Below are 26,859 nucleotides of genomic sequence, written 5' to 3'. Positions count from 1 at the left end.
ATGAAGGTAAAAACTCAGCTATAGGATGCAGATGCTAGAGGAGTAGGCTGTACATTCAGCAATGTGCTATGGATGAGCTGAAGGTGCTATTAGAAACAGCTTTTAAGATTTCAGATTAAGTGGTCATCTCAATGTAAATGACCTAGCAAGGTCCCTAGCAACTTTCCCACAAAATGAGAAGTTTCTATGAAAATGTTGTTATATAAGTTTACATTCTTGATTATATTTATTTATTTATTTTTATTTTTAACTATTATTATTATTATTATTATTTTTTTTTTTTGAGATGAAGTCTCACTCTGTCGCCCAGGCTAGAGTACAGTGACACCATCTCGGTTCACTGCAACTTCTGCCTCCTGGGTTCATGTGATTCTTGTGCCTCAGCTTTTCAAGTAGCTGGGATTACAGGCATGTGCCACCACACCCGGCTAATTTTTATATTTTTAGTGGAGATGGAGTTTCACTATGTTGGCCAGGCTAGTCTCAAACTCCTGAGCCCAAGTGATCCGCCTACCTTGGCCTCCCAGAGTGTTGGGATTTCAGGTGTGAGCCACTGCACCCAACCACATACTTGATTATATTTAAATGAACAGGAAAAAAATGTGAAAGTACTACCTTAATAATTTGTATTTTGTGTATGACTTGTTCACATGCCCTTATATATAGTTAACATCTCTTAGAATAACTTAAAGCCATCTTACGAGGACGTTGGGAAGGTCCTGTCTATATAAGGATCTCCTTTTCACATGATTACTGTGTTTTTTTTGTTTTTTAGATTTGTTTTGTTTTGTTTTGTTTTGTTTTGTTTTGTTTTGTTGTTGTTGTTGTTTTGAGACAGAGTCTGGCTCTGTTGCCCAGGCTGGAGTGCAGTGGCACGACCTCGGCTCACTGCAACTTCTGCCTCCTGGGTTCAAGCAATTCTCCTGCCTCAGCCTCCCGAGTAGCTGGGATTACAGGTACCCGCCACCACGTCCAGCTAATTTTTGTATTTTTAGTAGAGATGGGGTTTTGCCATGTTGGCCAGGCTGGTCTCAAACTCCTGACCTCAGGTGATCTGCCCTCCTTGGCCTCCCAAAGTGCTGGGATTACAGGCATGAGCCACTGCTCCTGCCCGATTTTTTTCTTTCTTTTTTTTTTAAGACAGGGTCTCACTCTTGTCGCCCAGGCTGGAGTGTGGTGGTGTGATCACAGCTCACTGCAGCCTTGACCTTCTAGGCTCAGGTGATCCTCCCACCTCAGCCTCCCAAGTATGTGGGACTACAGGCATACCACCACATCTGGCTAATTTTTTGTAGAAATGGGGTTTTGCTATGTTGTCCAGGTTGGTCTCAAACTCCTAGACTCAAGTGATCTGCCCACCTCAGCCTCCCAAAGTGCTGGGATTACAGGCGTGAGCCACTGCGCCTAGCCGATTACTGACCCTTGAAGTGGATTTATGGGAATAGAAGTTCCTTCATTCCACAATTAGGAAAAAAGGCTAAAGCATAAACATTTTTTAGAAGACTTAAGCTTGCATATGTTGCAAAGGAAATTATGAAATCAATAAATAATTCTGATATATTTTTTCTGTACAAACTATATACCCATGTTCTACAACTCTAGGAAGTACCAAATATGAATGGTCACCCTGGAGTTGGGCCAACATGGCAGCATCTGTTGGGTGCTGTTCTCTGAAGAGGCTCCAGATAGAAACATTTTTTTCTTTTCTTTTCTTTTGAAACGGAGTCTCGCTCTGTCACCCAGGCTGGAGTACAGTGGCACAATCTCGGCTCACTGCAACCTCCATCTCCTGGGTTCAGGCGATTCTCCTACCTCAGGCTCCTGAGTAGCTGGGATTACATGTGTGTGCCACCACGCCCAGCTAATTTTTGTATTTTTAGTAGAGACGGGGTTTCACCATGTTGGTCAGGCTGGTCCTGAACTCCTGACCTCGTGATCCACCCGCCTTGACCTCCCAAAGCGCTTGAATTTCAGACGTGAGCCACGGCGCCCGGCCCTAGAAACATCTTTTTCTAAGAGGAAAACAGACTGTGCACACAGAGGCCTTTAGGGCCTCTGCCCTTGGTTGTCTTCTATGAAAATCCCCACGGGCCTTCCTGATCCCTGCCTTTGTGATATTGAATACCTGTGGAAGTCCTGTTCTCTTACTGGGGACTGATATTTGATTTAAGGTTTTTTTTTTTTTCCATTTATTAATGACATCTGACCTCAAAAGTTACTTCTGTAGCATTTCCTAATCTATGTGCTATGAGGGTAGGGGAGTGATTTCTTCAGCTCTCCTGGGTGGATGGGAAGGGCCTTAGGTGGCTGGAATCACCCCTCTGGGCTGATGGTCTTCAACAACCTTTGGCCTCCAGCAGTATGTCATTTTATGTGTGTGCCATTATCCGAAAAAAGCTAGGTGGTACTAACTTACTGCATGTATTTATCCTTCTATATAAAGATGTTCAACAGTGGCTCTACTTTACCTTAGGGAATACATCACCTTCCTTGTTAGAGAAAGGAACATATGACTGGCAAAGGAAACTCCAGGATAATTAAAAACCCTTGTATGTATCTTCATTTCACACATTCTTTCTCTAGGACTTCTTTTGGGAATTAGACCTTGAAATAGCTCAGACTTTTAAAGATAGAGCTGAAAGTTCTATTATATCTAGAATGAAAAAGTCCAGTCTAATTAAAGAAACAATCTTTTTGAGGGAGTATACAACTTGGGGTTGCAGCTACGATGGAGTAAAGGGTAATTAGACTTTTCTTCCTGCCATAGACAACTCTAACATTGGCCAAAACATATGAAGTGGCTGTTTTTAGGCATTGGACAATACATATCACAAGGATGTGATCCTGGAGACAAGGGAAGCATAAAAGTTTTATATCAACCCTGGCTTTTTACCTAGAGGCACTTTCTAAATTGCAGCACAGGGCAGTGGAGCCCAAACAAAGAGCAGCAAACTCATTTATTGGATAGAGGAAACAAGTTGTAATTCAGGACTGCTGGGGTGGCTCAAATTTTCAGGGCAGGGAACTGCAAAAGAATGAACTACACAAGGAAAGAGTGTCAGAAATGTATAGATCTAGATGCTTTGGCCACATACTAAGCCTGGCATCAGTAGGGCAAGACTCCACTAGGCCTGGCAGAAGGTAAGAACTTGGAGGGGCTGTGAGCTGAGTGGATATCCCACCAGTAATGGGAGATGTTAGAGTTCTAGCTAAGCAGAGTAGAAAAACACGAGGTGCTGAACACTTCTGGCATCCAGTTGAGAACCCAGAAAAGCTGGCCACAGGAACAGCACTACCCTAGACCCATTGTAACAAAGCCTATAAACAAAGCCTAGACCCATTGTAACAAAGCCTAAAAACTTGACCAGTCAAGCTGACCTGCAAGTAACTTGCCTACCATAGCAGAACTCAACACTCTTGCAGGGAAGACAACAAAATCCAGTCTTTCAACAACACAGCATGCACAGTCACTGAGATAATATAATCACAAATGACTAGATCTATGAAGAAGCAGGAAAATATGAGGTGGCTTGGAGAAGACATTTCTGAGTACTGTTTTCAGGCATTGATACCTGCTTCAGTTAATATTGGCATGCCCAAGAGGAAATGTGTTTACTGTTTTTTGTGTGTTATCCACCCAATTTTTTGTTACTAGTTATACATTATGTAAAACGAAAAAAGCAAAAGTTAGTATAGCAAAGCCTGTAAGTTGTTGCCTGCTAATTTTTTGTAAGTAGTTCAACTCTGGGTCATGACTTCATTGTATTACAAAAGAGTGAGTGACTGCCAGTCAGGCGTTGTGGCTCACACCTGTAATCTCAGCACTTTGGAGGGCTGAGGTGGGCAGATCACTTGAGTTTAGGAATTTGCGACTAGCCTGGGCAACATGGTAAGACCCCATCGCTACAAAAAATTTAAAAATTAGCCATGCATGGTGGAGTGTGCCTGTAGTCTTGGCTACTCGAGAGACTGAGTGGAAGGATTGCTTGAGCTCGAGAGGTTAAGGCTGCAGTGAGCCATGATCGTGCCACTGCACTCCAGCCTGGGCAACACAGTGAGGCCCTGTCTCAAAAAAAAAAAAAAAAAGAGTGATTGACTGCCTAAGCCTCAGCTATCCTGTGATGTTGGCATTTGGAATGTAGTGTTTTCTTGAGTGAGCTTGTCCCTACAACTGTCTCCTCAGGCTTCTCTCTTTAATTGTGTTCTGCCAGGCATTGCTTCTGACACTGAATAGTAGTCAGTGTAGTCCTCGTTTTTTCCTGTTACCTTATAAACCATGATATGTGACTGAGCCTCCTTTAGTAACTGATTTATGGGGATGTAGAAAATTCTGAGCAGAAATCCCAGCCATGCAGAATAATTGCATCTCTTGGGGAGGTGTTAACAAGCAGAGGCAGAGATGAGTGCTTCTGGGCTCCAGCTTCCATGGAACTTTCGCTCAATAGCCCCCACCCCCAAGCTCCATGTAGAAGGCGTTCATTAGCACATATTAAATGTCTGTTTCCATACTGCTGGTGGATGCTGAGGGTGTGAGGCCCCCTGGGGGCATGCTGAGGCTCACTTAACAGCCTCACCCAAATCGTCCAACACTCACTTTCTCCTCAAATGATTTGTCAGTCATCAGAGAAGGTCATGAAGAACAGCCATGCTGGATAACTTCTGGGAAATTGGGACTGGGGAGCCTGGGGCAGCTGACCACCAGAAGTGACTGAGCAGAATACATTTCTTTTCGTTTGCATCAAGTGGTGAACCCATTTTCATGTTTTCAGTTTTGGTTTGAAATGTCTGTTTCTAAGCCGCATGTTCCCTTTTGAACTCAAAGAAGACACAGTGCCTGAGAAAATGTGGCCTACCTTTTGGGGCAATTTTAAAGTTTTGCCACAATTTTGAAGAAATNAATCGTCCAACACTCACTTTCTCCTCAAATGATTTGTCAGTCATCAGAGAAGGTCATGAAGAACAGCCATGCTGGATAACTTCTGGGAAATTGGGACTGGGGAGCCTGGGGGCAGCTGACCACCAGAAGTGACTGAGCAGAATACATTTCTTTTTCGTTTGCATCAAGTGGTGAACCCATTTTCATGTTTTCAGTTTTTGGTTTGAAATGTCTGTTTCTAAGCCGCATGTTCCCTTTTGAACTCAAAGAAGACACAGTGCCTGAGAAAATGTGGCCTACCTTTTTGGGGCAATTTTAAAGTTTTTGCCACAATTTTGAAGAAATAATAAATTCAGAACCGATCAGCAGGTAAAGCCTGATCGTATAGATGAAATTTCCTTGGTGTAGTAATTCTATACCTGCTTCCCCCTTGTTCAGTTTGACCTCACTTCTGATGTTTGAAAGTGGAGAGAAGTGGAACAACAGTCTGGAGGAAGATTGGGCCGTTCATCTCTTCAGTCAACATTTATTCAGAATTGATATGTTCTGGGCACTATGGCAGGAATTAGATGGAGACAAAGGTGTGAAGATAAGAATCCTCATTTTCAAGGAGCTTTTTGTTTTCAGGAACCTTGTGACTCAAAGTATGGTCCACGGAGTAGCAGCATTGGCATCACCTGAGAACCTCTTAGAAATGCAGAATCTCAGACTTGCCCCAGACCTACTGAATCTGAATTGGCATTTTTACAAGATCCCTAAGTGAGAAGCATGCACATTAAAGCTTGAAAAGCACCCATCTTAAATCACTGATTCTCAGTCTACACATTGGAAAAACCTAGGGCCATCGTAAAAGCACTGCTTTCCTGTGCCCATTCCCCACCCCCAAACTGTGATTTAATGGGTATGGAGTCTGGCCCAGGCATCACCATTTTCTTTTAAATTCCCAGGTGATTCTAAATGTGCAGCCAGGTGTGAGAGCCACTCATCTAGTATATGGCTTTGTACTCTTGACAAAACAGCCCAAGATGAGATTGTAGCTCATTCTGTTAACCAATGTACAAGCTAGGTGGCAAGTTTGTCTTTTGTACAGATTTAAAGTGCCTAGACTAGAGGTAGACCCACCAGGTCTCACGTGGCCCTCTCTGTGCCCACAGCTTGTATGTCAGGGAGTTGCTGTCAGCTGTGTAGAGTGCTTCGGCCAGGTTACACGGGGCCATGCTGGCAAGATTGAACAGACTGAGGCCCGATACTGAAGTCTGGGCAAGGCCTCCTTCCTCAGACACACCCCGGGGCCTTGGCATCCCTCCCCTTGGCCCACCTCCAGGTGTGTGAGCTGCTGCCAGGGGGTTTCACCCGAGGCAGCAAGGACTAGGAGTGGCTCCTTGGCACTCGAGGATGGTGCTGGTCACGTGACAAATGCACATGAGTGTAATTAAGCAGCTCTCCTGGTCACATTATCCCTCAGGGATTCGGACCAGGCCATATAATCACAATGATGATAATAACAACAACCAGCTCTTGTGTCACTCTTTATACTTTGCAAAGATTTTCACATGTGTCAAGAAACCGAGATCCAGGGAGCTTTCGTCACTGGTGAACAGCTTAAGTGTCACATGGCCCATGCTTGCTTTGTTCCACCTCTCTCTGAGTTCCACTTGAACATGTCAGGCAAAATAAGGAGTGGCTCCCTTGTGACAAAGTGAGTTCCCTGTTATAAGCAGTATGCTAGGAGAGAGTAGATAACCTGAGATGGAGCAGAACATGGAGGCTGGACTACAGAACACCTAATGCTCTATTCATTCATTCCTTAGAAGGAAAAACGTCATTTGCACTTTATAGGGAAAAGTATATGTTACCCTAATATCTCCCTGGTGTTGAGGCATAGAGAAACCATTTTGGCCATTTTAAGGACTTGAGTTTGAAAGAGTAAAAATGATATGTCAGAAATATGATTTCTTTCCATATTCTTGCTAAGGGTTTAGGTCGACTTTTCCCTGAGTTCATGCTAATAGAGCTTATGTCTAAACAGCAGCTTTCTGGAGGCTTCATCTACATGCTGCTCCTTTTCTCATTTCTACCTCCCACCTCATTCAGAGTTCATCCCCTCACCTGCCTACAATGCCCTTTCTCATTCGTATTAGAGTCTAAAACTCCATGAAGGTGACTGTCGTCTGAGTTATGCCTGGGGTCCTGGTGTAATTTATTAATGGCACCCCGGATTTGGAAACAAATTATAGTACTTGGGCCACATTACCTCTCTCCTCAGTGGTCAGCTATTGCTCACCGTCCTGTCTTCACTCAACTCCTACCGTCTTCCTTGGGGACATCCACTTCCACCCTGATGGCAGTCAGGTCTCACAAGTGGTTGATCACCTGCCCCTCCTTTCTGCCCCTGTCACTCAGTGGGTGCTGTCTTGCCTCACGCCTCATATCACTGTTCAGTAGATGTTGGAGGGGCAGACTTTGTTCCAAGCTCTAATTCCTGTATATTCTCTTCCATGAGCACAACTTGCCTCTCTCCCTCTTCTCTTCCTTTACGCTCAGCAAGTCTGCCCTTGACCTTTCTCATTACCTCAGTTCTTGCCCTTGTTCTCTGCTTCCAGGCTGCCCAGCTTGTCTTGGTCCCACTTGTTTGTAAATTCAGCCTAGCACTTCTGCCAGTGTTTCTGTGCCATTCTGATTCACTGTGTCTGCCTCTCCCACTGGACTCTGAGCTTGGGAGCGCCATAAGGACATGATGGTTTTCTTTTCTCCCCTGGATTCCTCTCCTATCCTGCACATTTTAGGAGTCTAGCCCAGCCATTGGCACTTTTTTTTTTAATTCCCAGGTGATTCTAAATGTGCAGCCAGGTTTGAGAGCCATTTTAGGTTCTCAATAAATAAATTGAGGCCAGGTGCTGTGGCTCACGCCTGTAATTCCAGCACTTTGGGAGGCGGAGGTGGGCCGATCACCTGAGTTCTGGAGTTCAAGACCAGCCTGGCCAACATGATGAAACCTCGTCTCTACTAAAAATACAAAAAAATTAGCCAGGTGTGGTGGCAGGCGCCTGTAATCCCAGCTAGTTGGGGAGGCTGATGCAGGAGAATCGCTTGAACCTGGGAGACAGAGGTTGCAGTGAGCTGAGATCATGTCATTGCACTCCAGCCTGGGCAACAGAGGCAGACTCTGTCTCAAACAAACCATCAAATAAATAGAATTTGCTGCTATTTTATACTTCTGAAAACATAGCCCTCATACAAGTCTCTCCATCTCTGCCATCAAAAGGTTAGTTCTTTTGTCTGGTTTGTTGAAGAGGAACTTATTTTCACTTCTCATTTTGCTGTCAAAATTATTCGTATTTCCCTTAAATTAGCTTGTATTGCTGGGGGAAAAAAAATGCCTTGCTTCTCTGTAAATCTCTATGCCACTCCAGGCATCCTGACCCTGTGCCTACTTTCTGTCCTATAGCAGACTCCTTTTTTTTTGGCATTTTTTCTTGTTTGTTTGTTTGTTTGTTTTTGTTTTTTGTTGTTGTTTTGTTTTGTTTTTGTTTTTTTTGCTTCTGCTAGTAGCACTAAATTACACTGGCAGTTTTCTCTTTTGACTGTGCTTATCTCATCCATGGGCCTTGTGTTTATTCTTGTACCAATCAGAACAATTAGACATATTGTGTTCTCCCTTCATGCTTTCCTTCTCTTCTTTGAATTATGCAATGAGTAGCATTGTTAGTGTTTTCCTTAAGAAGCAGAATATAGATGGGTCATCCAAGCCAGTCATCACCAAGGGGAAATATGAGACATATAATGTCATTATATACCGTTTTCTCCCGTAGAAGTGTATGGGTTCTAAATTTATTCTGGGCCGGGCTCCGTGGCTCACGCCTATAATCCCAGCACTTTGGGAGGCCAAGGTGGCAAATCACCTGAGGCCAGGAGTTCGAGACCAGCCTGGCCAACATGGTGAAACTCTGTCTCTACTAAAAATATAAAAATTAGCCAGGTGTGGCAGTACATGCCTGTAATCCCAGCTACTTGGGAGGCTGAGGCAGGAGAATTGCTTGAACCAGGGAAGCAGAGGTTGCGGTGAGTCGAGATCACGCCACTGCGCTCCGGCCTGGGCGACAGAGTGAGACTCCATCTCAAAACAAACAAACAAACAAACCAAAAAAACCCAACAACAACAACAAAAAAGTTATTCTGGATGGGCTTCTCCTTATTAACATTTTCTGTAGTGTTTTTCTCACATGTGAAGCAAAAAAGGTTCTTGGGTTATTATTTGCGTAAGACTAAGATGAAGCATGGATTTACACTGTTTAGAAGGTTTGAGGCCAGGTGTGGTAGCTCACATCTGTAATACCAGCACTTTGGGAGGCCGAGGCAGATGGATCCCTTGAGCCCAGGAGTTCAAGACCAGCCTGGGCAACATGGTAAAACCCCATCTCTACTAAAAATATGGAAAATTAGCCAGGCATGGTGGCATGTGCCTGTAGTCCCAGCTACTCAGGAGGCTGAGGTGGGAGGATCGCTTGAATCCCAAGAAGTCAAGCAGTGAGCCGAGATCATGCCACTGCACTGCAGCCTAGACAATGAGAGTGTGACTCTGTCTCCCCACAAAAAAAAAAAAAGACAGTTTTTTTGAATGCTTTTTGTGGGCATAGTTCTGTATCAGATGACCTGAAATGAATGTGAAAGGAAGACCAGTCCTCACCTAAGCAAACCATTCACACATGAAAAGATTTCAGATTATTGCAAAAACTGTTAATGGTTCTCTCCTCTTTTGGTACTAGAGCACTTATTTGATACCTGTTACCCAAAGGACCTTGCATAATATTGTATGTCTGTCTTTCCCATACATTTCTAAGCTTCCTGGGGTTAGAGATCATGTTCTCTGCATCTGTATGTTTAAGGTTTGATGCTCACAGAGCTTAAATATATTTTGCATTTAATAAGCGTTTGTTGAGTTGAGTATCATTAAGTGCAAATTAACACTGTACTGAGCATTAGAGAAAAGAAAAAGCATTCATCATAGTCAGTTTCTTAAAGGTGAGTTTCAAGTTGAGTTTTGAAGAAACCTAATTCCAAGAATTAGGGTCAAAGAAATTCTACTCCCAGCTCCCTTCGTAAGTTTTTCTGGTATCATTGATGATGTTTGTAACATCCTAGGGTCAGAAGAACCTCAGGAGCCACCAAATCCTGCCACCACTCCTGTTCATAAGTCCCTTCTTTGAAGACTGATGCTAGTTTTCAGGGGGTGATGTGACATGGGCAGGACCAGACTATCTACTTAGACTTCTCACTGTCATTTTTCCAGAAAGATAAGCATCCTTTCATGTTGAAAGACTTTTGGACCCTTGTTTTGTTCTGGGTAAATCTGAACTTGATGCTTCAAGGGTCTTTGTTTTGTTGTTGTTGGTTGGGGCTAGAATTTATAGTCTGTAACTAAGGACTGATTTCCAAAATCTGCACTCTCTTCTAAGGGGTCAGCTTATCTTTGTAACATACCACTGGGACAGTGGAAGGTGGTGATGAGTTACTTCCCACCTGAGGTGGGCCTTATGCTAACTTATAGAGAATCCCTATGAGTTTAGGCAGATAGAGGCCATCCTGTTCTATAGTAATTCAAGTATTGGACTGCAGGAGATTGCAGAACTCTCAGGGCTAGAAAGAGTCTGCATTGATTCTACAAATACTTATTATATGAAGCATTGTGTACATGGCTGGGGGTATAATGGTGAAAAATCAGATGTGTTCCCTCACCTTGCTGGAATGTATGATCTAACAAGGTACAATTGAGCCATACAAGCCATGGCTCTCCCAGGGCCCTACAGCAAGGCCTTGAACCAGCCACACATCTGGTGCTTGAGCCCTTTTCTAATCCCACTGATGTCGTGGAGACCATGGGCTCTCCATGGGCCCTGAACATGATCTCCTCTCTTTCTCTATCACCTTCTTGCTTTCCTTCTGTGTTACCAGCGGGTTTTTTTGTTTGTATTTTGGAAAGCCTTTGCTCATTTTGGGCTTCAGCTGGAAGTTGTTGATCACAACTTGGGAGTCTGCTATAGGACAAAAAGCAGGTGCAGGGTCAGGATGCCTGAAGTGGGATGGAGATTTACTGATTACAGGGATTTTATTCAAGGAATTTCATATTTGACAGTGGTGTGTATATTATACATATACTAGGCAGGAAGCATTGCCCAAGTGAGGAGGTTTACAGTAGGCTGGGTGAGTCCTGGATCCGGTGGTGGAAGTAGAATTGGACTCAGAGGACAAATGTGAGACATATGATAAAACTCCAGCAAATGGGACTTCCAACCAGTTGAAAATGGGAAAAACTAGAAGTGGTATTGTGGCATGAGGTTGTGTGCCCAGGAGAACCACAAGGCCATTAGGCTCATGAAAAAGGCCAGGCTCTTGCCATTTTTGCTCATTGTCCTTTCTCTAGCACCTAGCTCAGTGTCCAGCACAAAGTAGATGCTTGATAAATGTTTGATGAATGAATGAACAAAATAGAGATTATCCAAAGGGAAGCAAGTTCACTCTGGAAGAATGAAGAGCATTATTCATTCATTTCAGATGCCAACATTGTGTCCTGTAAGGTGGAGGAAGTGATTTTCATGATGGCAACTGTGCGCCATCAACATCCAAAGGCGAAGGTGAAGGAGAGCAGTGCATTAATGAGCTTGTGTAAAGTATGATTTTTCTTCTGGTTGGCTGACTGTCACAAAGCCTTTTTTTAATTTTGACAAGCTTTGTGACAGACTAATCACAGAGGACATTTGTGCATGTGATATTTTCTAAGCCATATTTGCAGTTAATGAAATACTTTTATTTCAGTAAAATTAAAATGAAGAAAACACATATTCTCCCATCCTTAAAAAAGAAAGGCTGGGCGCAGTAGCCCATGCCTATAATCTCAGCACTTTGGGAGGCCGAGGTGGGCGGATCACCTGAGGTCAGGAGTTCAGGACTAGCCTGGCCAACATGGTGAAACCCTGTCTCTACCAAAAAATACAAAAATTAGCCAGGCATTGTGACACGCGCCTGTAATCCCAGCTGCTGAGAGGCTGAGATGGAGGAATCGCTTGAACCCAGGAAGCGGAGGTTGCAGGGAGCCGAGACTGCACCACTGCACTCCAGCCTGGGCGACAGAGTGAGACCCTGTCTCAAAAAAAAAAAAAGAAAGAAAGAAAAAAGAAGACCTTATTGATTCAGTGCATCTAAAAGCAGCACTGGGTTTTGAGTTCCGGCCGGCAATGCTAAGAGGACTTAAGCTTTTGTTTTCCCCTCTGACTTTGGAGTTTGTGCTGACTTGGTAACCATTGTCTCATTAACACGGACCTCCAGGAAAGGGCCTCTGTTCTCTTGAAAAGGGTTGTTAGACCCCTCTGGAGGCTGCTTTCCCCCATCTCTCACTCTGTGTTCTCCTGTTTTCTAGGACTGCATCGACGTAGGCTGGTGGGAAGGAGAGCTGAACGGCAGACGAGGCGTGTTCCCAGATAACTTTGTGAAGTTACTTCCACCGGACTTTGAAAAGGAAGGGAATGTAAGTCTCCCTGGCTTTGATTTCAGCGGAGTTGTGGCTCCCATGTTGGGACTTGGGATGGGGGAAATGTGGTGTAATGTTGAAGAGCACTGACATTTGAACATTCAACAGACCCAGATTCTGAGCCCTCGGCTGCCATATACTCTGTAACAAGTTTCATCATAGGATACATCTGTTAGCTGGCAACAGTGATCTCTACTCTGGGGTTGTTGCATACGTAAACAAAATAGTGCGTGTAAAGCACTCGGTGCAGCACTGGCACATTCAGCACCCAAATAAACTGTGAGAACCTTGGGTACTGTCTTTGATAAGTGGACTGCCAGCAGCATCCCACATACCATGGTCCTTGGGGGTGGGAAAGTAGCCGGTGTTGTGGAAGTGGCTGAAAAGCACAGTGTAAGGCTGAGGATGCAGGGTGAGGCCTGTTAATCTTTCTACACTATATGTGTACATGTGTGAGTACACCCACACATATCTGTATATGTGTATATACACAGCTGTCATCCACGGTTTCTCTTTTGTTGTGGGAGCCCATTTGACCATGCTACTGTTTAAATCAGCCACTCTGTCTCTGTTTGCCTCACTCCAGGTGTATTATTTCCCTGCTGACGATGTAATAAGAAATGTTGGGAAGTTAGAAGCACTTTCCAGTATAAGGGGGCAGCAGTCCCATATTCAGGGCTCTTTGCCCAGGCTTTTGCGTGGCCTCTGCCCACCTTTCCCAGCCTCCGCCCACTTCATGCCCATGGGGACTCTGTTACTGGACGGTGCTGAGCCTGATCTTGCCATGGCACCATTCCAGTAGGGCTGAGGTGTGGGAAGGATAGCTACAGTGCTTGTGGCTTCGTTGCCAAGGATACTAAAGTAGCATTTAATGGAATTTGTGCTGCTTTGATGAATGGATGTAATTGTTTAAGAAGCTAGATGGTGTTGGCACCTGCCAAGATTATGGCCCACAGACCATTAGGTTGGTTTAAAGGCTAGGTTAGCCACACTTTGTAAGCTTTTTGATTACTTTCTTTCTTGTATTGTTTAGGTGAAGGATGTTCTTTTCCACACCTGTTATTCTCTCTTGGAGTCTGAGTTTGGGTTCTAGAGAATCTGGATTCTGTTTCCTAATGTTCCCTAGATTCTTGATACTTAAAGTGAGATCCATGGGCCAGCAACAGCAGCATCACCTGAGAGCTTGTTAGAAATGCGCAGACCCCACCCCAGACCTGGTGCATCAGAATCTGCATTTTAACGGTGTTCTCTGGTGATTTGTTTGCATATTACAGTATAGGAATCACTGGTATAGAAGCAGGTATCTGTCTAAGTGATGACAACCCACATTCTGGTTTCCTCCCCCATCCCCCATATTTTAGGAGGGAAATAAATTCACACAACAGAGAAGAGCTCATCATTCAGTAAGGAAAATTTTCACCAAGCAAAATCACTTGAAATGTTTTTATTGATGACTGTAGCAATAGTGGATTTTCATTTGACAAAATCAGTCACTGAGAAGAACAGATACTAAACACTTAGTAGTGACTGCATAGGAAATGTTTTGAAATAGTAGGACGCAGGAATGAGGATGGCAAACATTACAAAGAGTACAGTGGTTGTGACCCTAGGCTGTGGCATCAGATAGATCTGGGTTTGAATCCTGGCTCTGTCACTTACTTGTTCTGTAGCCAAACCCGAGTCACTGAATGTCTCCAGGCCTCTGCATTCTCATCCATAAAATCATGAGAATAATTGTACCTACCTTGTCAACGTGTTGAGAGAAGATTTACTGGGATGATGCACATAAATTCTTAAACATGGTGCCTGGTAGTTGGTAAATGCCTCACACAGATTAACTGTTCCAGTCTTTATAATTACTGTTTACCACGAGGGTAGGAAGGCTCTAGCTAAAACTGCGAAGTAATGATAGAAGTCTGACTCTGGTTCTTTTTGCTCCAGCTGATCAAATCAACACAGTTATCTTGGTATCTTGGCGAGCTTCCCTGGGAATCCAAATGCATCTAAAAACTTTGATAAATAGCCATTAAAAATAAATCTAGCAACTTATAAAATGTATTGGTAGGGACATGTGAGCACAGAATGGCATAATCTTTGTTATTTATTTGTCTTTTTTTTTTTTTTCTTGGATTTGCTGCCTGGCAAATGTTTTATTTTCATTCACTCATTCAGTATTTATTGAGTCCTTTCTCTGGGCTGGCCACTGTGCTGGTTGATTGAAAGTGAAGCATGCTCATGGGTACTGTCCTTGTGAGCTTAGAGTTAAGCAGTTAGGTCTGGCGTTTAGGGCCATGGAGACCTGCCAGACTCTTCTGAAAGGACACCTGATATAGGCCTCTCCAAGTGAGTGGAGGCAAGGGGGCTGTCCAGGCTGCCTGTACCCCACTTCTCCCCTATCTTTGTGAGGCTGGTAAGAGCTAGGCACATCCTGAAGCACTTGGGCGCCAAGACCTTCATGGTGACTCCTCTCCCTTCAACCAAGGAATCTTAGCAAGCATACCATCCTACTAGACATTTGCCACCTTATTGGTTCTGATTGAAGCAGTATATTTTTTTAATTGACAGATAAAATTGTGTTAAATGTGTACAACATGATGCTTTGATGTATATATACATTGTGGAATGACTGAATCTAGCTAATTACCGTATGCATTACCTCACATCGTTATCATTTTTGTGGTGATGGGCTGCAGGGTTTTGAAGACTAGGGTAAAATCTAGATCATTCTTTCAACAAATGGGTAAAGCATGTCTTCTAATTCCCAGTCATGTTTTGCGGTGGGGGGGCAGTAAATTCACTCAGGTGAGAGCTACTCCGTAGTGTACTTTTCTAGAAGCTCTGTGTTATATAAGCTATTAAGGGAAGCATTTCCACCGGGAGAGTGAAGTTGTCAGTGATGAGTGGACTGGGCATGGCATGTTCTTTGGGACATGCACGCTCTCTGGGGCCCCATGGGCATCTCTCCAATCCCCGACAAGCAGCTACCATCTCTTTGATAGGTCTTTTAACCTTGTCCCTATGAAGCAGAAAACCCAATAGTCATACCTGTCAGACAAAGTAATACCTATAGCTGAAAAGTGATTGTACGACGTAACATTTAACTTCCAGAAAATTCAAAGTATAACATCCTTTTCCATCTCCTCTAGTCTATAAAAACCAGCCAAGCATCTTCACATTGGTTGTTATACCAGCCTTTATTGATGCACCCAGAGTATTGGTGAGTTGGTGACAATGTGACTGGAGCTAGGGCTGTCATTTGCTGAGTTGAGAGTGTAAAGGTGATTAGAATCATTAACATGAAGGCACTATGTGAATGACAGAGTCTGAAACATTCTGCCACTGGTTTCAGCAGATGTCATCTTGTCTTGCCAGTGACTGGGGTTACAGTCATTCACCCAGAAAAGAGGACGATCTGTGATGATTAGGGTAGACAGAAGCAAATGGCATTTATTCAACAGCAGGCCTCTTGACTCCGTAGGCATCACCAGAGCATTCTGATGAGGCTGACATATTTTCTGCTGGGGTGTGAATTCAGGTAGTTACTACAAGGCCTTTTGGAATTCCTGGCCATCTTTCTTTCGGAGAGTGCTTAGTGGATTCTCCCTCACCAGGGTAACAAATGCTTTGGGGTTTTTCCTCAAGATATTCCAGAAGAGCATCTGTTGATCTCTTGGTGCATATTTTAGAGCAATTATGTAAGCTATTTATAAGAGAACCTAGATTCAATGGCTGGCTGTTTATTTTGGGCCTTGACAGTAAAATTGAATACCAGAACGGAAAGATTAAATATTCTGAGAGCTCTAATGAAGCAATGTGTGTGCTGTGTCATTGTTACAGAAGGCTAACGGGGAACTTAGACTCTCAAAAACAGCAGAAACAACTGCTCACTGTCATTAACAAAAGAACAAAATTAGAATAGGTACTTCGAAAGATAGTGTTATTTAAGAAAGTGGCCGGGTGTGGTGGTTCATGCCTGTAATCCCAGCGCTTTAGGAGGCCAAGGTGGGAGGATCGCTTGAGCCCAGGAATTTGAGACAAACCTGGGCAACATAGCAAGACCCCATCTCTACAAAAATAAGAAAAATTAGCTGGACATGGTGGTACATGCTTGGGGTCCCAGCTATTCAGGAGGCTGAGTTCGGGGGATCGCTTGGGCCCAGGAGTTTGAGGCTGCAGTGAGCTGTGATCACGCCAGTGCACTTCAGCCTGGGCAACAGAGCAAGACCCTGTCTCAAAAAAAATGTAAATCTCAGGCTCCAGTTCTTTTAAGAAAAATTGTTCAAATCACCGGAAGATATTACTGATCTACCATGCATTTATCTGGAGGGCTCTTCAGTGTTAGTACAAGTGAGGAATGATGGCATTGCTAAGATTCCCATAGGCGTTTCCCTAGTGAATGCTCCTCAGTGGGAGCTCAGTCTCAGGGACTCAGAAACCTGCCCTCGAAGATGTCGCTGTGACTATGATGCAGGCTCGCCTTTGCTGAGTCACAGAGGCTTAATCAGGTAGCAGGCAGCCAGCTTACTCATCACAACAAGAACTCAGATGTCAGCCAGTCTGGAACACAGAGGTCTGCCTGCCCCAGTCATTTTGTCCCCTATGAGCCTGATTCCTTAGAAACCGGGTTCCACCGGAAGCCACGTTCATCCAGTGGTTGCCGGGAGGGCAAGTAATCAACAAGAGGAGTTTGTTGTTCTTACCAAGGGTCTGGCAGGTATCACTTGAGGCCCCTTCATGCACCAAAGGGAAAGATCTGCCAAGGGAACCGTGTGTTGAAGTCAACTAAGCCTCAATAATGCTTCCAAGAGCACTGCACCACTGCCTTCGGTCTCCATTTGTCTTTGTTTTCATGACTGACTGGACCCTTCCTGTTCACATCAATCTCCAGACACATTGTGATGCAATCAGTTAGATTTCCCACTTTCTCCATTATAATCATGTGTCAACCCAGCCTTTTATGATTTTTTTTTTAGCACAAGTTTTGCAGGTTCCAAACTTTTGCAAGGAACGAAGTCTCTTGCTCGATTCCCACAATGGCTGAATTTTGCTGGTTTAACTCTGCCTTCCCTATACCAAGTTCTTAGGAGGCCACTCACCTTACTTATCCTCCATCTTCTGACAACCCAGTCCATAAAATCTGTTCTTAGTCAACATTTTCTTTATTATTCATCATGTCCTTTAGCCTTTAGCCCTGGCCCCAATTTTTGTTTAGAATCATCTTAAAAGACATCTTATTTGAAAACGTGCATCTGTAAGAAGAACTGTTGTTTTTCTAGTTTCTGAGGATGCTTGATAATTTCCCTATTTTTTAGCCTTCCAAAAGAAAGAAATATGTGCTTCTAATAAGCAGTGTTATGAAAAAAATTTACCTAAACATTAGTTGTCTTGAACATTTAGTTTCATGGGTGGTTTCACATGCAAAGAAATGGGGTTTGTCAGGGAGTTAATGTCATCCGAGTATGGCCTAGTGACTCAGCCCCAGTGGGCTTTCTCAAAGCCACCCAGATGGTATTCCCTCTCCCTTCTCCAGCTGTACTTACAGCCTATAGTCTTTGAAGGCAGAGCCCATGTCCCAGGCTTCTCCTTCATGGGGCCTTACAGCATGCATGGTATATGGTTGCTGGTGAAGAACCCCTGGTCCTTTAGTTGGTTGGTGCCAGAGTGTACCTTCTCTTCCTCCTGCCCCTCCTCTCCTGTTTTCTGCTTTCTCTTGTACAAAAGAGGAGGAAGAGTGGAAGGGAGGGGCAGGGGGAAGCTGGCCTCCTGTCAGATTGTCCTTCCCAGACCAAGGGAGGCCCAGATCCTTCCATCTGATCATGGTGTCTGGGCATGGAATCAAGGCATCACTTTCAGGGTGGGGCAGATGGAATGAAGGAGTGAGCCAAGGGGTGAACTGCGAGAGCATCTTAGGGAGAAACCAAATGCCAAGGCCTAGCTGACTTCCCAATAGGCCATCAGTCTGAATGGGAGATGATGGATGTAGGCCACTAGGCCAGAGGCTGAGGGAGGAAACTAGAGAAGGACTCTTCCAAGAGCAGGTTCTCTAGGTCCCTGGGGATCTCCAGTGCGGGTGACAGGGCAGGCAGTTGCTGGGGACTCTATAGGGTACAGAGTGTGTTAAAGACACTGTCATCACCTAGAGGATAGCTTCAGCTGCACATTTCAAAGGTGTGGCTGGTCCTCCAGAGGCAGGAGAGAAAAGGGCAGAGTGGAGGTCCCCATGTGTTTCTAGAGCTGCAAAGGGGTGCCTTAATCAGGAGCTGTCCATTTGTGTCCCCTCTCCAGCCTCACCCACAGACACCGCCTGAGAACTTAGCGGAATGTGTGGAGGAGGTCTCCCAAAGTCCAGAATTGCTCAAAATCAAGCTGAGACTTACTTCCAGAACCTCACCATATTCCTCTAACAAAGCCCCTCTAAAGGGTACCCAGCCATCAGGGTACACTTTTGTTTGTGTTTGTTTGTTTTTAACAAATCACATCTCTGGGGCCAGAGTTCTGAAGGTAAACCAGCTCAAGAGGCAAAGTAGCAAACCAGATTCCTGCCAGGGGAACAGTTGAGTCAGCCAATGAGCCTTTTGCTTGGGAAGGGCCAGTCTTGCCAAACAAAGGGCAGAGTCAGTTCTGAAATCCTTCACAGGAAACAAAGCTTGTCTTCCCATTCTCATTCCAGAACATTCATATCTATTTCCTTCCTGGTAATGTAAAGGTAAAAATCAAATCTAGCTAATATATCCTTTGAAGGATGGTGTCTGCATGATTTGGTCCAAGCCAACAACCCCACACACAGGCAGACACGGACACGTATGCACTTAGGCCTACGCTCCCTCCATATATGAAGACTGTGGAAGGCATTCGGCTCTCCCAGAAATCAGAAAATGTGGATTCATTGATTTTGTTACCATTATATTCATGTTGGCTCTTGTGAAATGAATTCCCGTAGTCTGGACATTGAGAAACGTAGAGTTCTGGGCCCTCTGGCTACCAACTAGCTGTTTAAAAAGCCTTTCTGGGCCTCAGTGATCTCAGCGGCGGGGTTGGCGGGTGGTGGGGGACTCCTATGATGATTTGCAGCTCTTAATATCCACTGTTTTTTTAGCACTTACCTGCAAACTGAGCAGGCTGAAGCCACCTGAGGTTGGAGCTGGAGCATTTTACCTTCACCATGGAGGGAGGGATAAAGAGAATAAATAGAACAAGAGCCTCTAAAAACTCAGGACTTAAATACTTGCCTGAGTTGAAAGGATGTTTTCGTGTGTACACCTATAGGAGCTGGTTAATATCTTATTACTGTTAAACTGTACACAGGAAACCTTGACCTACTACTTAGCCCGGAGGACCCCAGCCCCATTTTCTTTATCCAGTCACAATTGAATGTTTGGAGGGAAATCGCCTAAATGATCTCCTCATGTCTTTTTATTTGAGAATAGTGAACTCCTGTGATGAATTTTCTACAGTCACATTTTGCTAGAGAATCACCTGTTTTGCCTTCTCAGTTCACACTGCCTTGTCTTCCTGTTGCATTTAAAAAGAAATTTTTAATTTAATTTGTTTCTTTTTTTTTATTGAGACAGGGTTTCCCTCTGTTGCCCAGGCTGGAGTGCAGTGGCACGATCTCAGCTCACTGCAGCCTCCGCCTCCCGGGCTCAAGCAACCCTCCTGCCTCAGCCTCCCAAGTAGATGGGACCACAGGCATGCACCACCATGCCCAACTAAATGTTTGTATTTTTTGTAGAGATGGGGTTTCACCATGTTGCCCAGGCTGGTCTCCAACTCCTGAGCGCAGGCAATCTCCCTGCTTCCGTCTCCCAAAGTGCTGGGCCTGTTGCATTTTTAAAAAACATTGTAGGCCCATGTGCAATACTTCATGAATCATTTGCGGGAGGGGTACAGTCTAGAGCTGCATAGAACCCTGGCCCTGATTTTTATTTAGAATTACCTGAAAGACATCCTGTTTGAAAATGTGGCATCTTTTCTCCTTTGAAAAAGCATGAAGGCTAAGTTTGATGGAACCAGAGAAAGTGAAGTCAGTAAAGGATTAAAAAAGAGGAAAACTTGTAAACCCTCTCTGCTAGTAAGCAAAGCAGGCACCTGGCCAGCACTGATCAAGAGTGGTAGATGCAAGACAGACAGCTCACAAACTGTTCCTTCCTTTCAAAACTGTGCCCCCAACTGCCTCTTCAACTGCCGGGTTTCCGAACAAAACTTCACACTTCTGTCTCTGTCCTTTGCCACATTCACACACATGCTTGCTGTGACCACACTTTTCATACACTGTCTGTTAGTGCAACATTTTCCTCTCTCCCTCCCCCGGTGCCCCTCTGCTCTGCTCTGTCACATTTCATGTGTCTGCTACATATCAAATGTGACACAACAGTAAAGGGATTTTTTTTCTTTGACCAGTAATCTTGGAAAATATGATGACTTGTAATTGTCGTTTTAAAATTTGGGGCCCTGTGGTTTGAGGCAAGGTCGCTGGGGTAACGGCCTCAGCGAAAGGAGGCTCATGTGAAATTGGTTATAGAAGTGTTCAGACCAGCAAGGAGTGAGGAGGGTGTCCAGGGGTAGGCGTTGTTGGGACTTGGCTAGGAAGAATAAGGCCATGGGTTGTTGGCAGTTTTGTAAATAAGGAATGACAGGCATACTTCATTCTTCCGTGCATTCCTTTATTGTGTTTCAGATATTGCGTTTTTTACAAATTCAATGGTTGTGGTAACCCTATGTGGAGCAAACCTACTGGCGCCATTTTCCCCACAGCATGTGCTCACTTCATGTCTCCGTATTACATTTTGGTAATTCTCACAACATTTCAAACTTTTTCATTATTATTATGTCTGTTATGGGTAATCTGTGATCAGTGATCTTTGGCATTACTATTGTAATTGTTTTGAGGCACCATAAACTGTGCCCATATAAGACAGCAAACTTAATTGATCTATCTTGTGTGTGTTCTGACTACTCCATTGACCTACGATTCCCCATCTCTCTTCCTCTTCTTGGGCTTCACTATTTCCTGGGACACAGCAGTGTTGAAATGAGGCAAACTAACAGCCCTATGATAGCCTCTAAGTGTTCAAGTGAAAGGAAAAGCCACGCATCTCTCACTTTAAATCAAAAGCTAGAAATGATTGAGCTTAGTGAAGAAGTTATGTTGAAAGCTGAGACAGGCCAAAAGCTAGGCCTCTTGCACTAAACAGTTAGACAAGCTGTGAATGCAAAGGAAAAATTCGTGAAGGAAATTAAAAGTGCTACTCCAGTAAACACATGAATGATAAGAAAGTAAAACAACCTTATTGCCAGGCATGGTGGCTCACGACTGTAATCTCAGCACTTTGGGAGGCCAAGATGGGAGGATCACTTGAGCCCAGCAGTTCGAGACCAATCTGGGCAACATAGTGAGACTCCATCTCAATCAATCAATCAATCAATCAATCAATCAGTGACAGCCTTACTGATTATATGGAGAAAGTTTGAGTGGTCTGAATAGAAGATCAAACCAGCCACAACACTTCCTTAAGCCAAGGTCTAATTCAGAGCAAGGCCCTAATTCTATTCAAGTCTGTGAAGGCTGAGAGAGGTGAGGAAGCTGCAGAAGAAAAGTTAGAAGCCAGCAGAGGTTCGTTATTGAGGTTTAAGGAAAGACACCATCTCTATAACATAAAAATACAAGGTGAAGCAGCAAGTGCTGATGGAGAAGCTGCAGCAAGTTATCCAGAAGATCTCGCTTTGATGAAGGTGGCTACACTAAACAGATTTTCAGTTGATGAAACAGCCTTCGATTGAAAGAAGATATCATCTAGGACTTTCATAGCTAGAGAAGTTGATATCTGGCCTCAAAGCTTCAAAGGGCAGGCTGACTCTCTTGGTAGGGGCTAATGCATCTGGTGACTTTAAGTTGAAACTGGTGCTCATTTACCATTCTGAAAATCCTGGGGCACTTAAGAATTATGCTGCCAGACACGGCAGCTCACGCCTATAATCCCAGCACTTTGGGAGGCCAAGGCAGGAGGATCACTTGAGCCTAGGAGTTTGAGACCTGCCTGAGCAACATAGCAAGACTCCATCTCTACAAATAATAAACAAAACTAGCCAGTTGTGGTGGTGTATCGGGAGAACCTGCTCCCGATGTTTAACGTGGATTCCTTTCTATTTCCTGAGTGTCTCGGCTGGGTTGAGAAATAAAGGGAAAGAGCACAAGAGAGAGAAATTTAAAGGTGGGTGTTGGGGGGAGACATCACATGTCGGCATGATCCGTGATGTTCCCTGAGCCGTAAAACCAGCAAGTTTTTATTAGCGATTTTCAAAAGGGGAGGGAGTACACGAATAGGGTGTGGGTCACAGAGATCGTATACTTCACAAGGTAATAAAATATCACAAAGCAAATGGAGGCAGGGCGAGATCACAGGACCACAGGATGGGGCGAAATTAAAATTGCTAATGAAGTTTCCAGCACACGTTGTCATTGATAACATCTTATCAGGAAACAGGGTTTGAGAGCAGATAACCTGTCTGACCAGAATTTATTAGGTGGGAATTTTCCTCCTCCTAATAAACCTGGGAGCACTACAGGATACTGGGGCTTATTTCATCCCTTCGGCTTCGACCATAAAAGACGGGACACCTTAAAAGGGGCTGTCTATAAGCCTACCTTCAGGGTGCATTCTCTTTCTCAGGGATGTTCCTTGCTGAGAAAAATAATTCAGCAATATTTCTCCTATTTGCTTATGAAAGAGGAGAAATACAGCTCTGTTAAGTCCGGCTCACCGGCGGCCAGTTCAAAGTTACCTCTCTTGTTCCCTGAACATCGCTGTTATCCTGTTCTTTTTTTTTAAAGATGCCCAGATTTCATATTGTTCAAACACACATGCTCTACAAACAATTTGTGCAGTTGGTACAATCACAGGGTCCTGAGGCGACATTCATCTTCCTCAGCTTACAAAGAAGATGGCGGGATTAAGAGATTAAAGTAAAGACAGGCATAGGAAAACACAAGGGTATTGATTGGGGAAGTGATAAGTGTCCATGAAATCTTCACAATTTATGTTCAGAGATTACAGTAAAGACAGGTGTAAAAAATTATAAAAGTCTTAATTTGGGGAACTAATACATGTCCATGAAATCTTCACAATGTATGTTCTTCTGCCGCGGCTTCAGCCGGTCCCTCGGTTTAGAATCTCTGACAGTGATGTGCACCTGTGGCCTCAGCTACTTGGGAGGCTGAAGTGAGAGGATCTCTTGAGCCTGGGAGGTCAAGGCTCACGGCGTGAGCCGTGATCACGCCATTGCACTCCATCCTGGGTGACAGAGTGAGACCCTATCTCAAAAATAAAAACAACAACAAAAAAAGAATTATGCTAAGTCTACTCTGCCTCTGTTCTATAGATGGAAAAACAAAGCCTAGATGATAGCACATCTGTTTACAGCATGGTTTACTAAATATTTTAAGCCCACTGTTGACACCTACTGCTTAGAAAAAAAGATTCCTTTTAAAATATTACTGCTTATTGACAATTACTGCTTATTGACAATGCACCTTATTGAGTGACAATCTGGTCACTCAAGAGCTCTGATGGAGATGTATAAGAAGATGATTGCCGTTTTCATTCCTGCTACTACAACATCCATTCTGCAGCCCATGGATCAGAGTCGTTTCAACTTTCAAGTCTTGTTATTTAAGAAATAAGGCTATAGCTGCCATGGATAGTGATTCCTCTGATGGATCTGTGGAAAGTCAATTGAAATAATTCTGGAAAGGGCTCACCATTCTAGATGCCAGTAAGAATATTTTTTATTCATGGGAGGAGGTCAAAATATCAACAGTAACAGGGGTTTGGAAGAAGTTGATTCCAACCCTCAGGGATGACTTTCAGGGGTTCAAGACTTCAGTGGATGAAATAACTGCAGATGTGGCAGAAATAGCAAGAGAACTAGAATTCGAAGTGGAGCCTAAAGATGTGACTGAATTGCTGCAATCTCATGATCAACCTTGAATAAATGAAGAGTTACTTCTTATGGATGAGCAAAGAAAGTGATTTCTTGAGATGGAATCTACTCCTGGTGAAGATGCTGTGAACATTGTTGAAATGACAACAAAGGATTTAGAATCTTACATATGCTTAGTTGATAAAGCAGTGGCAGAATTTGAGAGGATTGACTCCAGTATTGAAAGATGTTCTACTCTGGGTAAAATGCTATCAAATAGCATTGCATGATATAGAAAAATTTTTCACAAAAGGAAGTCAATCGATACGGCAAACTTCGTTGTTGTCTTATTTTAAGAAATTGCTACAGTCACCCCAACCTTCAACCACCACCACCCTGATCAGTCAGCTGCTGTCAACACTGAGGCAAGACTCTCCCCCAGCAAAAAGTTTACAACTCGCTGAAGGCTCAGATGATTGTTAGTTTTTTCTAGCAGTGAAGTATTTTTAAATTAAGGTACGTACATTGCTTTTTTAGACATGTTATCGCACACTGAATAAACTACAGTAAAGCATAAACATAACTTTTATATGCACCAGGAAACCAAAAAATTCTTGTGACTCGCTTTATTGCAGTGGTCTAAAATTGAGTTTGCAGTATCTCTGAGGTATGCCTGTACTCTGATTCTGAGGTAAAGGAAGGTTAACTGGCAGAACTTCACTGATACTTTTGTTAGGTAAACACACATCTGTCCCCAGTCTAATTAGCACAGTGACAGAGAAGGAAGGAAGAAAAAGAGTTAGTGGAGAGCTAGAAGGGGCAGGCAAAAGGGGAAAGAATAATTTGAGACCATGAGGCAGAAACACATCCATCCCACAGAGCACCTGTGTGTAAGGGCAGGTGGCTCTTAGAGCAGCTTTCTTTATTTTAATAAAGTATATTTCTCTGCACTCGTAGAGACAATACAGAAAAACGTTAAGAATGACACACACACACATACACACACACACACATGCACACACATATGCACCCAGAATCAGAGATCACTGCTTTAAATTTCTTTCCTCTTTTTCTTTCTGTGTATGTTGCAGCCTAGTTGAGCTCATACTATAGCTGCAATTTGATATCCTTTTTTTCAGCTTTAACACAATACAGATCCCTGTGTTTTTATAAACTCCTTGTGTGTGGTTTCATGGCTGTGTGATAGTTTGTCTTGTGGAAATTTTCTGGCAGGATGGATCTCACGGTGGCCAACAGCACGCCTGTGGGTCAGACAGCCCTGTGCCTGATGCCTAGCCATGCCCCCAACCCCTTTTAGTAGCCTGGTTACCTCAAGAAATGACTTCATCTCTCGAAGCCTCAATTATTTCATCTGCAAAATGGGTATCATATCACTGTCACACAGGTTAAACAAGTCAGTACTTACTTCTGCTTATGAATTTAACTTCTCCTAAGAGGGAGGTCATATTATCACCATTTATAGATGAGAAGGTTCAGTTTGGTGAGGTCACTTGCCCCACGTCTGTGGGAAATAGTGGAAAGAGCCAGGATTTATAATGCCAGTAAAGTTCTGAACTCCCCCACCCCCAGCCTGCACCTAATGGAATAACTTGGCTTGAATCACCCAGCTGGTAAAAAACAAAGCTGATATGTTATTGAATCCAGAGCCTACATGCTATGATGCCCCCTGAGAAAGTTCCCTGTGGGTGTAATATTCTCTGGGTTTTATTTAAAACCATTTCTTTCCATGTTGCAGTGCTGCATCAGGCACTGATGGGTCAGGGCTGGTGATGGGTGGGTGCTTTGGCTGGTCCCCTTGGTAATGGTAATGTCACAGTAGTACATTTTCAGAGAGCAGAAGAGACTTCGTGGAGCTTTTTAAAAATCACAAGTATATGATGCCCAGAGAGGATGAGAAGTGTCAGCAGGGATGTGGATCTTCTGCTCAAACCCTCCCCCGTTCTCATCCTTCCTTCCTTCCTTCCTTAATGATTTTGATGTTGAGATAGTTCTCCCCTTGCCCTCGGTCCCTCTTCCCCCTAACACAGCTGTCTGAGAACAGTGCCCTGGCTGGATTCTTTGGCCATGGAATAATTTGCCAAGTCCAGTCTGATCATCTCTCTCCCACAGTCAATCCTGGGTGGCAAGAAAATGCTGGCTACTCTGGAACCAGTTCAGGGATGAATGCCATTGATTGCACTGCTGCCTCCATCACCTACAGAGTGACAGCGTGTGAGAAAAACAAATCACGGCTGATATGCAAAAAACAAAAAACAAAACGAAACAAAACAAACAAACAAAAACAACAACAAAAAAATCCCTCTCTGTTCCAGTTTATAACGTGTACAATGAGTCTGTGGGATGTCTAACAAATGGACTGCCAGCCTCAGCATAGAAAGGGGCAAAAGACTTGCAACCTGATGTGGCTGCAGTGGGCCCTCAGCCTGCATTTTGTTGAAAGTCCTACATCCAGAGCAGATTCAATTTTGAATCTTTACAGTGACTCTTTTTGAATTGCATGGTTATTCAGCAGATTAAA

At 43.8% G+C, this 26,859-nt stretch overlaps 1 protein-coding gene across 1 annotated transcript in view; it reads left to right on the top strand.

The window, feature by feature from the left end:
* Positions 1 to 26,859, top strand: part of LOC108538908 (SH3 domain-containing kinase-binding protein 1-like) — a 128,035-nt gene that overhangs the window by 27,155 nt on the left and 74,021 nt on the right. Inside the window, 1 exon segment of the mRNA XM_017887236.1 lies at positions 12,291 to 12,398. Within this exon segment, the coding sequence (XP_017742725.1) occupies positions 12,291 to 12,398 (108 nt within the window).

The sequence above is a fragment of the Rhinopithecus bieti genome, unplaced genomic scaffold, assembly GCF_001698545.2.
Source record: "Rhinopithecus bieti isolate Rb0 unplaced genomic scaffold, ASM169854v2 scaffold_17420, whole genome shotgun sequence".
NCBI classification, from domain to species: Eukaryota; Metazoa; Chordata; class Mammalia; order Primates; family Cercopithecidae; genus Rhinopithecus; species Rhinopithecus bieti.
Note: the sequence above shows the minus strand (reverse complement) of the source record. Positions and strands in the feature narration are given on the sequence as shown.